The sequence below is a fragment of the Cynoglossus semilaevis genome, chromosome 8, assembly GCF_000523025.1.
Source record: "Cynoglossus semilaevis isolate Cse_v1.0 chromosome 8, Cse_v1.0, whole genome shotgun sequence".
Taxonomy (NCBI): domain Eukaryota; kingdom Metazoa; phylum Chordata; class Actinopteri; order Pleuronectiformes; family Cynoglossidae; genus Cynoglossus; species Cynoglossus semilaevis.
In genome coordinates, this window is record NC_024314.1 from 5,314,952 (window position 1) to 5,327,347 (window position 12,396).

At 42.1% G+C, this 12,396-nt stretch overlaps 1 protein-coding gene across 1 annotated transcript; it reads left to right on the forward strand.

The window, feature by feature from the left end:
• Positions 1-1,080: 1,080 nt before the first annotated feature.
• On the forward strand, positions 1,081-12,073 carry si:rp71-1c10.7 (tumor necrosis factor receptor superfamily member 12A). Its single transcript, XM_017034093.2, has 5 exons — positions 1,081-1,615; positions 7,175-7,273; positions 8,657-8,800; positions 10,148-10,196; positions 10,541-12,073. Exons 1-4 carry the CDS (start codon positions 1,531-1,533, stop codon positions 10,186-10,188), a joined length of 369 nt encoding a protein of 122 aa, XP_016889582.1. The 5' UTR covers positions 1,081-1,530; the 3' UTR covers positions 10,189-10,196; positions 10,541-12,073.
• Positions 12,074-12,396: the final 323 nt, after the last annotated feature.

The window sequence follows — 12,396 nt, forward strand, 5'->3', positions numbered from 1 at the left end:
CGTACCAAAGTTGCAAGTTGAATTTATATTTTTAATGCGTTTATGGATGTCATTGTCGCTCAAGACTACCGTCAGAAAATTCTAATTTAGTTAAGGGCATCTCAAACGGAATGTAATCAAAAAACACCTGTATGTTCTCGCGTGTTTGTTTAAGGTCCGTGACAGTTGCAGCAGAGTGACGTGCCCAGGTTGGAAAAATAAGAGAACAGTCCCCGCCCCCTCATCAAGCTCCAGGAATCAGCCGTGTGGGATTTTTGGGTACAGTAAAAATGACCAGGGTTTCGTAGTGCATGACGGTCTGTTCACGTATAAAGCATGCCGTAAAACAATTGCAGGGAAAGAAGAAATACTTCCAATTCGTTCCACCACCTGCGGGACAGCTAGCCGAGTTTGTTCGCCAAAGAAAAGGTATATATACAGTAACTGGATTAAATCACATCATGTTCACAACTTTGGCAACAATCAAGCATTGATTTGGTAGTACGACACGGGTCCGTCTGTTAATAAACGGAACCAAAATAGTAGATGCGGTTTATTTCATGGCCACAAGAAATTAGACAAACGATTAAATAAACAGAAACGTCTGCTGTGGATCGTAGTCGGTGACTTAAATAATTTAAACAATTGTCCTGGTGGAATAATGATTGGTTCTACATACATAGACACGCAAATACAAATACTGGGTTATACAATTAGTATTGTAATTATATTCTGACAATCCCAATCATAATTATTAGTCCTCCCCCACCCCCGTGACCCTCCTTTGGGCCTTGAACCCCAGTTTTTGCTGTAATAAGGTTTTACTTTACTTTGCCTCTTAAAGGTAACTTTAAAATGCGCAGAGAAAAATTAGGAGTTCTTTCCGAGTGAGTGTCATCTGGTTTTGCCTCACTTGCTGTTCTCTCTCTCCCCCTCCGTCCCTCCCATCTACCTCCCTCCCATCTACCTCCCTCCTTTACTCTCTTTCAGTCTCTCTCCCCCTCTCTCTCTGTGCATGGGACCAGACCCCTGCCAGAGACTTGTGTTTTTTGGCACAAGGGGAGGAATGACGTCGACAGGCGTGGTAATAACAATGAGAACACTATTAAGACCAGACTAGGCTCAGTTTTTAGGCTTTAAAAGTTAAAAAATGAATTTAAAAAGGGCGTGGCTGTAAAATATGGAATAATTTTGTGGGGGTGACAGTGTCAAAACCTGTGGTGGTTGACGTGAAACTTTCACTCGGACTCCAGTATGTGTGTGTGTGCGCGCCAGCGGAGTTTCCTGTGAGTGCGCACAGAGAATCCGAGGCTGTTACAGTACATAGGAAATGACTCATAGGAGTTGAACTGTTAGCGTGGGTGTGTGCGCTATTAAAACAAGGCGCAGACTCCTGCGGGTGACTCACTCTCTCTCTCTCCCTCTCTCCCTCTCTCCCTCTCTGATGCTCTCTTTTCCATGCTGAAAAGCTGAGCAGGAATTGTTAATCAGATGAACTTTCGGGAATCGTGAGTACTCCACAGCAGAGGCAGCGGTTCTCCCACCAACACCATGGCTTCTCCTGACGCTCTCTGCGCGCTCTGCGGACTCTTCATCGCGGCTCTCACCCATCTCCAAGCCGTTAGCGCACAGAAAAGTAAGTAAAATTAACATTTTGTTTCCCACTTAAAAACACAGTCAGGGACAATTTGTAAAATTCTGGAACTTTGTTGTATCTTATTTTGCCGTGATGTCAGTGGAAAAAACATCTCTGTGGCCCATTTTGGCACACTTTGGTCCAAGTCTGTGATGGTGGGAACATGGATGAGAGCGCGCTGATCTGTTTGCCTATAATGGAGGCAGATAGTGGATCGTTGGCTGTACGCAGCCGCTTCCTTAACCAGCTGCATTTCTCACCGGTTCCGCATTCCTTTCGCCTTATTTCACCGCATCCATCCCTGCTGGGTGCCCCTGGGTGAGACGCACCGAGCGCATGGAAAGCCTCGGCCTCCTGTGTCCACTTTGCACAATGATTATTATTTATTTTCTTACGGAAACGCAAGAAAAAAAAGCAGGGCAGCTTTTGACTTGCTTCTCTCAGCCCCCCTGCAGTTTGGACCTAGTCCCAGCAGAGCTCAGATTTGAACATTAAAATTGAACAATGACATGGATGAAGATCACACATTCAAAATGAATCACCAGATGCACTTTTATTGCAACAAACTCCTACCCGAAGCGGGTTTGATCCACATTCAGATCCTGCCTGTGTGAAAACCACCTCTACATCTGGACATCAGCTGTTGCGTGGTCCACCCACCCACTTCCACATTATGACAAAATGCTGCAAGCCCCTTCATTCTCCCCCAAATAAAACAACACCCTTTGTCATGCTAGGTGCCGAGACACGCCAAGGTCTCATAAATGTTCATGGCCAGAAAACATAACTTTTTATTTTTATTTTGCACAGCCGTCACATATTTACAGTGCATCTAAAGAGTTTACACATCCCTGTAAAAATGCCAGGTCCTCTCTGTGGAATGATGGAATGAAGACTTTTCATTCCAGTTCATTAATGAGACCAAAGAAACTGAAGAAATGAGTTTGCAGAGCGTAAATAAGACTTAACCCAAAGCTTTTTGTTGATGACCTCTTCTTTCAACATGTCACGTCATGTTCTTGTCATTTTACCAAATTCTTCTCCTCATCTGATTTTTCTTCATCTTCCTGTGAATGCTGTGCTGCCATTCCAATCTGTTCATGATTCTTTCCAAGTGTTACAGCAACAAAAAACAGTCTCCAGAAACATCCACGCCTCCTCTTGTTGTTCCACTGATGTGTTCTTCCATTCAGTTCTTAGTGTGACAAATGGTCAACATACATTTTAACTTAAAGGAGTTTTTTTTTATTCAAAGTTTAAAGTTAAATGGTTAAAAAATACCTTGTTAGCCTTGGTAAAACAACCGTGTTTGGGAATGTTGCTTATGATTAAGCCTTTAACCTTTCATCAGACAAAGGTCAATTTTTCCCAAGTGCACTGGGAGGCTCGGTGAAGCTTTTTACGAAGTAAGATCTATTTTCTTTGTTAGAAAATACTTTTATTTCACAACTAAAAATGACAGTGTACATGAAAACGACGCAGTGGTAGAACTTCTCTATTCCCACAATGCAGGAGGATGTGGGTAACTGGTATCAGTGTCTGGATCGTGTGCACCACCAGTGATGGCAGGGACAAGTCGAAGTTCTTCTTCCGGCTGTGGTGGTCACAGCAGTAACATCCACAGATCTTCTCTGAGGTCTTCCTTTTCTTCTCTGGCCTTCAGCTCCACCGATAACATTATTCGTCCTCAGTACTTGTCTAAACTTCTTCTTCTTCATTCTTCAACAAGTTCTCCTTCTACAGGTGACACTTACATATTTGAGAAGCAACCAGTGTCGGTCAGAAAACTTGCAGCTCCTTCACATGTTGTTCCAGTCTTTTCTCTTTGAACAGTTTTCTTCATCCTGTTCTCCAGTTTTTATTTTTCACTCCCACCGTGTTTCTGCCCATGTGGAGTGACCTGACTTCTGCAGCTTCCTCAATTTAACAAATGAGTCCCAGGGGAACACATACGAGCACTGAGCTGTGGCTCAACATGAAATGTTCTCCTGAGTTTAATCAGCAGTTTCAGGTTTGTTTTGTGCAACAACTACAAAAAGGCTCCTCTGCTCAGATGTGGCTTTTTGGAGCGAGGTCAACAGGGAGTCACGGTTCAGTTCATCTCAGCGGCTTCTTGAACTGTGGAGTGTGAGTCCAGATGGCCTTGGCTCGCAGGAACTCTGACACATTTTTTTTCCTGTGACCACAAGCTATAAAATGCGTCAGTGCGGCGCTGCAGGCGGGTTTGGCCGTGGAGGACACAGAGTCTCAGAGGAGGAGCTGAGCATGTGGCTGCAGCATTAGCAGCGTTGTGGAGGTCAAAATGTCGTGAACATGACTTTTTAAGCAGGTGCCTTTCTGGCTGCAGCTGGTTAACAATGACCTGTGCTGACTGGCAGTCATGTATAATGTATTCTGGGTAATGTGAAACTAGGAATGTCGTAATGCATCACAGACTCCTGTACATTTTTGTTGAAAGTTCTGGAGCTTGTGCTCATGGGAAAGTGGAGTCTGTCTCTGTTCCCCACATTCTTCTTCAGTTTCCTCAAAGTGAGTGAAGGAAAGAAAGAGCAGAGGGAGGAGAAAAAAGAAAGACACAGGAGTGTTTTTCTGACTTTTAATCTGTATGAGTTGAGAGCATGGATTGCACATTTCCCATAATTCATCTGAATAGCTTCTTTCATTGGTCCCCTCCCTGCAGTCTATAGTGTATGCCCACATTTTTCACATTACAGGCTCACATTTTTAACCCTCCTGTTTTTAGCCAAGTTTTTTTCAGTTATAGACATGAAATCAACTTATCGACAAGTCGGTGACTTTTACATTCATATGAACAGTTTTTGGCATAACTGAGGTCCATGGACTCATCAAAAGGGTCACATTTTACTAATTGTAATTATAATTTTATTTTAATTTATTATTAATTTATTAATAATTCGTTAGTGACAAAATGTACTGTTCCTTGATCTTGATCGTCTTCTGAGTGAAGAATCGCATGTTTAATGTCTCTTGTGCATTACTGAAAAAATATTTTATGCAAAATGTCGCCGTCTGCTGGTCACACATAACCCAATCGACTGCATTCTACAACTGTTTGACAATCGACAAATATAAACGCAGCGTTTACGCGTTTTCTGAATCAGTACTGGAATTGTTTGTCATTATTTTAATTCGTTTTTCTTCTATCGAAAGATCAATTTTACTCACGTTCCAGACGGAAGTTAAGCGTAGGGATACATTTTATGATGAAATCTTTTCAGGTAATGCGGTCGGTGGTTCGGTTTATCTCCGCTAACAACAAGGTCCGGCCAATAGGTTTGTCTGCACGTCATTAACGTTTTGGGCGGGAACTTATTAGTGAGTGCAGTTGGTCTTTTCAGCCAATAGAGGGCAGACAAAAGATTCGCCCTCTATTGGCTAAAAGGAACAACTGCACTCATTACAAGTTACAGCTCAAAACGAGTACGATGTGGGGCTGTGACGTTCAGACAACTCCATTGGCCGGAACTTGCTGTTGGCGGAGCTGAACCGAACAACCGACCGCATTTCCTGAAGGGATTTCTCATAAAATGTCCCTACGCTTTACTGCCCATGTGGAACATGAATAAAATAGATAGAAGAAAAACGAATTAAAATAATGACGAACAATGATAACACCGATTCACAAATAGTGTACGTATCAACCTTTGAGTTTTGCTACTGTTTAATGACCGTGCATCTAAAGCGGCTAAATTTGCCACTGCGCCGCCTAAACGCTGCGTTTATATCTGTAACGATTGTTAAACACTTGAAGATTAGTGCTGTGGGTGCTGCTCGGCAGAGGGCGACATCGTGCAGACAACATTCCATCAAAACTACCCTAGATGAACATGAATTAAATAGATACCTTTTCGATAGAAGAAATCTGAATTAAACAATTAAAATAATGACGAATACTGATATTACTGATAGAAAGAAAGTTAATATCTCAACTTTTAATGATTGTGCTACTGTCAAGGGCATATATGGGACTTTTGAACTGGGGAGACCAAGCTGTCAGTAATAGAACTATATAATAACTATTATCATCTAGACAGATTGCTGGATTTAGGCTCAGCATGAGCACATGGTGTAGACAAAAGACGCCGTACAGTCCATACAAGTGTGACTGAGGAGGAAGGAAGGCTGTTCCAATTTTGTCCATCAGATAAGTGAAGAGCAAAGGGCGGGGGGCATTTTTGCCCCCAGGGGTCCACACATAAAATAAGTGAAGACCCACACAGTGAAAAATGAGAAGCAACTTTTGATACTAAAAACTGCTCTAGTATTCCTTGAAATTTGTATGCGTGAAGCTAATAATAAAAAGACTTGTAGTGTATTTTATGTCACATCACTGAAAGTGTTGCAGCAAAACAAGTCTAGTTAATAAACTATTGTCTGGCACAGAAATAAGAAACATTAGGTCAATGCTTTGGCTACATTAGCTAAAAGAAAACCCAAACTTGGTCAAGGTTTCAAACAAGATAAAGTTAGCCTAACATTATCCCCATGTTCCTTTTGGTCTAACTTGTAAATGTTGAAGACTCCACATACATTGACATCAGACAGCAGATGTAGTAGAATAATAATGCTGCCTTTATTCCATTTTTTTTTTCTTTTTAGAGAGAGGGTCGTTTTCTTGTTCCCTTTGAGGATGACGTAGACCGGATAAAAATTGTCCGTGGGCCTGATCTGGCCCTGAGGCCATATGTTGTCCATGTGTGCAGCGAGTGGCTGTGTCTCACTGTTGTATTTTCTCTGACATGTTTCTGTCTGGTGCTGGTTCACTCCTGTTGTTGAGCTGGGCTGTAACGTTGTTTTTCAGCGCGATGTCACAACACTCTCTCTCCTATGACCTTGGGGTATTAGTGCATTCTTATTATCTTAACCAAACCCAGGATGTCTAACCACAGCAGTGAAACAGCAACAACAGCCCCCTCCTCTCCTGACTGCCCTCCCAATTCCCCTCTCTTTTTACACTTTATCTTATCAGCGTCAGGCCTTGTCACCAGGGCTGCTGAAGAAATACAGGCCACAGCTTTACATTGTGTTCAGCGAATCAGACACAGACCCGCGTCCGCAAACCTGGTTCTCACAGACTTGTTGAAGTATTCTCTGGAAGAGGCACACGTTCGCTGAGGCACAACAATTCACAGGAAACACTCTGCGAACACACATCCTGCTCTTCACACACAGGCTGCCCACGAAAACTACCAGAAAACTTACTGAGTAATTCACTGTGTCTCTCTCGCTCTCATGCAGTTTGGGTTGCATCAGCAGTCTGACCAAAAGGAATTTCCCGGTTTCATTTTTATAAGAAGAAGAAAGCCACAAGAGTTCCTCCTGTGTCCTGCTGCAGGTCACAGCTGCAATAACTGATTCCAGCTGAGCTTCCACTGCACATCAACACATCATTCCATTTCTACTTTCCTAGAACTTCATCATCAGACACTAATCCTGTCTGTGTCTCCAGTACATTTGAACATTTTCTAAGCTGTTGTTGCTGTTGTTTTTCTTTTACCCCAAGTGTCTTCATCATTTCTCTCTGATGTTTGTCTGCAGGTCAGTGTGGCAGTTCAGAGTTTTGGAACTCAGATTCGGACAGGTGTGTTCCCTGTTCAATATGCAAGCAGTACCCAAAGACTCCATCGTGCAACACATGTGAGTGATGAAAACTGTTCTTTACATCCTATGATCGGGCAACTACCACGGTCAATTCAGACCAAAGAATTAACCTAATCCTTTTAATAGACTTGAAAAGGTCAACAACGAAATAACTCATTTATCTGACCTTCTGTGGCTCACACTCGCTGCAGTAAGGACTTAGTACACAACAAAACTGCAGTAGCTCTTTAGTAGACCAATCCAAATACTGCTAATGTTATTATTTTTTTGTCATTTAAAAAAACCTCAGATTGTAGTTCAAAGTACAGTGGTCCCTCTCTATATCACGGTTCTCCTTTCGCTCCCTCCCCTTTTTTTTATTCTAATCTCACGCTGTATCGCAGTATTTTACGGTAAATATTTTTAAATTTACAATAAAAAATGTATTAGACAGTGGGTAACAAGCTGCAGGGTGTGCGTACACTCTCTCACCCCCCACACCATCCTACTTTGAATGGCAGGGGGTGGTTTAAAAGTTCCATAGCAATACAAGTCCTGACTGTGGTGCAGGCAATGAGTTCAAATTCAGGCCAGTCTAAGACAACTGAGACAGGGATGGACAGTGGAGCTAACCAACACCTTTCTGGGGGTTAGCTCCAGTGATTTATTTTGGGAAATCAAGAATCACCATTTACAGCCAATTAGATTTCAAGTCAAATCAACTTTATTGTCAAATATGTCATACATGGCAGAGACACAGTACAAATGACATTTCAGTCTTTTCAGACCCACTGCAAATATGCAGTAAAAATAAATGGGAGGAAGAAGACAATAATAACGCTGACAGCACTTTAGTATAAAAAAACAACAAAATAAACACAAATGATGTAAAAACAAATGAAATTGAGCAGATGAAGTCAAATGTGCAGTTCCTGGGTGTGTGTCAGGTGAAGGGGAGGCAGGGGGAGTGGGCTCTCCTGAAGTCCACTACCATTGGTCTTCTCCATGTTCAGGCAGAAATGGTTGTCCTTGTACCATGTGACTCAGCTCACTCCTGTAGATTGTCCCCTCACCCTGGCTGTTCACCCTACCACAGTCGTGTGGTCTGTAAACTTGAAGAAGTTGAAGCTTAATGTCCAAGTGCAGTCGTGGGTCAGCAAAGTAAAGAGGAGGGGGCTCGGCACACATCCTTGGAGGGCCAATGTTCAGCATGGTGGTCCTGGAGGGGCTGCCGACCCAAACTGCCTGCGGTCTCCCTGTCAGGAAGTCATACAATGTCTGTCAGCTTAAAAATCAGAGTCAAATTTTTACCATCAGATTCATTTAAAAGATAATACCTTCAAACTAACACACTACTTAAGACACAAGGTAAATACATTTAGATAACTTTAATTACATTTTACTAATGCACTACTTTTTTTTAATTTTTTTTAATCTTAGGTACACCTCCAGATGACACTCCAGACGTGTGGAAACTAGCAGCCATCACCAGCTTCTCAGTGCTAGCTGTCGTCCTCATTGGTGCAGCATTGATCATCGGGGTCATGGTGCATCGACGCAACTCTCACCAACGACCTCTACGTGGTGAGATTTAACAGCCCAAAATTTTAACATGTGACATTTTACCTCCTTTTTACTAGAAGAAAAATGTGGCCCACATTATGGATACCAGATGTGGACTCGACAAGTTAGCGTTGGGGAGCAGTGGTTTGGGCTGGGCGTAGACGGGAACATTTGTTTTTATAGGAGCTTGTTTCTTTTGTATTGGGGTTAGTCTGAGCAACAACATGTGCAAATGTAGAAAGACGAATAATCTCAAAAGCAGTTGAAGACATTCCACCTCTAATCCAAGAGGCTTCATCAGTTCTACTGTACCTTCCAGGTATTTATCTATCCACCCCAAAGGGGGGTGTGGTGTCGAGTAAAGTGCTCATGGGCCTGAACAATATGACTGTTAAGTGGTCATGTGAGTCGTTGGCCCTATGGTGGATCGTTCCCTCTCCTTGTCCTCGGGGTGGGGGTCGTTGGTGTTACCTGAATGGAGGTGTGAGTTACGTCTGTACTTCCTGGGGAGAGAACTAAGGACAGCGTTGTAGGAGGGTGATAGTTGGTGTTCTCTGTTCAAAGATGGTCCTTCCTTACATTGGGGAATGAAAGCAGCCATTAGACAATCGTATGGCTCAACACAGGAGGGCCACAACATCAGGCCAGGACTCAGCAGTCCACCTCCACCTGAAGGAGAAGGGACACTCCTTTGATGACCAAAAGGTGCACATTCTAGCTAGAGAGGACAGATGATTTGAGAGAGGAGTGAAGGAAGCTATCCATGTCCAACTGGAAAGACCATCTTTGAACAGAGGAGGGCGCCTCAGACACCAACTATCACCCTCCTACAACACTGTCCTTAGTTGTCTCCCCAGGAAGTACAGACGTAACTCACACCTCCATTCAGGTAACACCAACGATGATCCACCATAGGGCCAATGACTCACATGACCACTTTACTTGACACCACACCCCTTTTGGGGTGGATAAATACCTGTAAGGTACAGTAGAACTGATGAAGCCTCTTTGATAAGAGGTTAAATGTCTTCAACTTACTTGAAGTGAGTCCAGTTTCCTACTTTAAAACTGCTTTTGATCTGCTTATTATGGTGACCTGGATTGCTGAGAATATACACAAATATCTAGAAAGAAGAACAGAACTGAAGATGAAGGAGTTACTCATAAAACCGATTACCTCTGAGAGATGATGCAACCACTGTCAAAATTCATTCTTCTCCCCGATAGAAAGCCGATGAAGGGACAGTGCTGTATTCTCTGCAAAAAAAAAGAAAAAGAAAAACAACAACAAAAAAACATTCAAATTAGGGAAACAACAAACACATGTACACATGAATCTTCATCTAAAATGACTTCCTTGTTTTACAGAACCCATCGAAGAAACCGCTGGGCCACTTTATCAAGCTTAAACATTTAAGTACGTATGATCTTCATGTTTGGTCTCTAACAGCAGTGTGTTTTTCAGTGACTGAGCTAATGTCATATTTAAATCAATCACTAGGACTGTATGTGATAGTGAGCTGAGCTATTTTTTTGTAGTCACTGCTATGGAATTATGACTGCCATTTATGGATTTCTGATTAATTATTGAAATTCTTAGTTTGGCCCACAGGCACCAACATCCATGTTCTGATGTTCAGTCTAAATCTATCAGATCATCTTGAGCATTTAAGTCCCTCACTGATTAGTTGATTAGATACTTGCTGTAGTGAACAGCTGTACATAATGAATTGGCCAGTAAAGTTCTGTTCCCCCCCACAGCCTCATCCTCCTCTGGAAACAGATATGACAGAACCTAGACTGGCACAGAGCTGGACGCAGGAACCTCTGGACCATGAAGTGTGAACTCTGACTGACAGCAGAGTATCTCCTGACCAGAACCAGGCCTTTTTTGTTTTTTTATTTATTTAACTGTTTTTGGCGAAGGGATGTGCTCAGTTCTCGTACTCGGTGTAGGATCCTGGACTGACCAACAGGACCTGTGCTGAGCAGCTCTCACACCTCTGTAGAACAGGTGACTTACTTCTGTAGCGTGGTAGCATTTTTAGACTTTAAGTGCCTTTTATTTGTCATATAAAAAAAAAAGAAGAAATCTTACCAGGATTGCAGTTCTGTTCCTGTTTTGTGTCGTGGTGTTTCAACAGCAGGAACCCAATGAATGTAACCCAAACTACTGCTGCCTGCTGTGCTGCAGCCCCATCCCATGACTTGGTGCTGGGTCAAACTGGGTCTCTGCTGGTAACTTACCACAACAACCTCTTCAGACACACCACATGTGAGTGAGACAAACAGGTGGGCACATTAAGGCCGTTTGAATGTAGCTTATTTTAGGTGAACTATCTCCCAGCCTGACTTCCTGTCAGTACTTACATGTACATGTTCTTCTTGGTGGTCCATGATTAATGTGGCTTCAGGGAGCGTCAGGTCTTACACACACCTGTCGAAAATATATTGTTTAGATGTCATTAAAACAGCATTTAAACAATTGAAAACTCCATTTGTCTTTCCGTCCCATAATTTAACAGACAAGTCGCCGGCAACACTAGACACAGATCCCACACTGCTAGCACACACTGTGTGTGGAAGTTAATATTAAATGTATTGTAGTAAAAGTATTTGCACCTGGGGTGTTTAAGGTGGAGCTACGCGATCGTGACGCTCGCTAACTAATGGCGTGTCATTAACTTGTGTTTTGCAACATGGCAGACAGAACAGAAAAAAGAAAATCCTTTTTGGAGTCTGTTTGTAATTTTGTGGCCATCCAAACCAGTGAGAACATGGTGGGCAGAATTGTTTTCCACTTTTTTTTAGTACAAAATGTGTGTTTTCTAATCTTTAATCTCCAGGCCGCAACACAAAAATGATGTGGTCGCTAAGAATTCTTGTGATATTTTGTTGCTGACAAATGTTTCAGGTCTGGTCTCTGATCTGTCTGCTTTGGGTAAAACTGCTGCCCTCTGGAAGCAAAAATGAATGATTCACTTAAGACACAGATGTCTTCTTTTTTTCCTTGAAAATAGATGTCTATATTATTTATTTGTGAGCAACTCGCAGTCTTCGGTTGCAACAACTGTGAGGGACAAGCACATTTTCTTCTCTCAGAGGGACTCCAGTAAAGATAGGCCAGACATGGATGTTACTGAGCATTACCTAATAGTTTCTGCCTTTTCCTCTAATGCTAATGTCTTACCTGTATATACTGTACATGCACTGGCTTCTTGTACCTACTGCCATCCTATAGGCTGCTTTGTGTACCAAAAGTATTTTCACAATAAAACAGACAATTTAACAAAATGTATGCCCATGAAATTTTTTTTATATTAAAATTTATATTTTTAACACCATCAAATGTTCTTTAACAATATAAAGAAATAAAGGTGTTGAAGACCAAAAAACTTGGGTAAAAAGTTGGCCATCCAGAAAAAGACAAGAATATTTTGAAGAAGTGGAGGATGGATAATTATGACTTCTTCTGTGGTAAACGTATGACATCTCATAATGATATTTTTTGAAAAATTAAGACAAATTATTCATCTGGGTGAACATTTTAGGGCATAAACTTGCATTTTTGGCCATTTTTAAGCATTTTCATTTTTTTTGGAATTTTTCACGATGGT

Bases quoted from the DNA above. Each gene is read 5' to 3' on its own strand.
- si:rp71-1c10.7 (XM_017034093.2), top strand. From the start codon at position 1,531: ATGGCTTCTCCTGACGCTCTCTGCGCGCTCTGCGGACTCTTCATCGCG. The intron at 7,274-8,656 runs GTGAGTGATGAA...TTTTAATCTTAG, and splicing joins GACTCCATCGTGCAACACAT to GTACACCTCCAGATGACACT. The intron at 8,801-10,147 runs GTGAGATTTAAC...CTTGTTTTACAG, and splicing joins TCACCAACGACCTCTACGTG to AACCCATCGAAGAAACCGCT.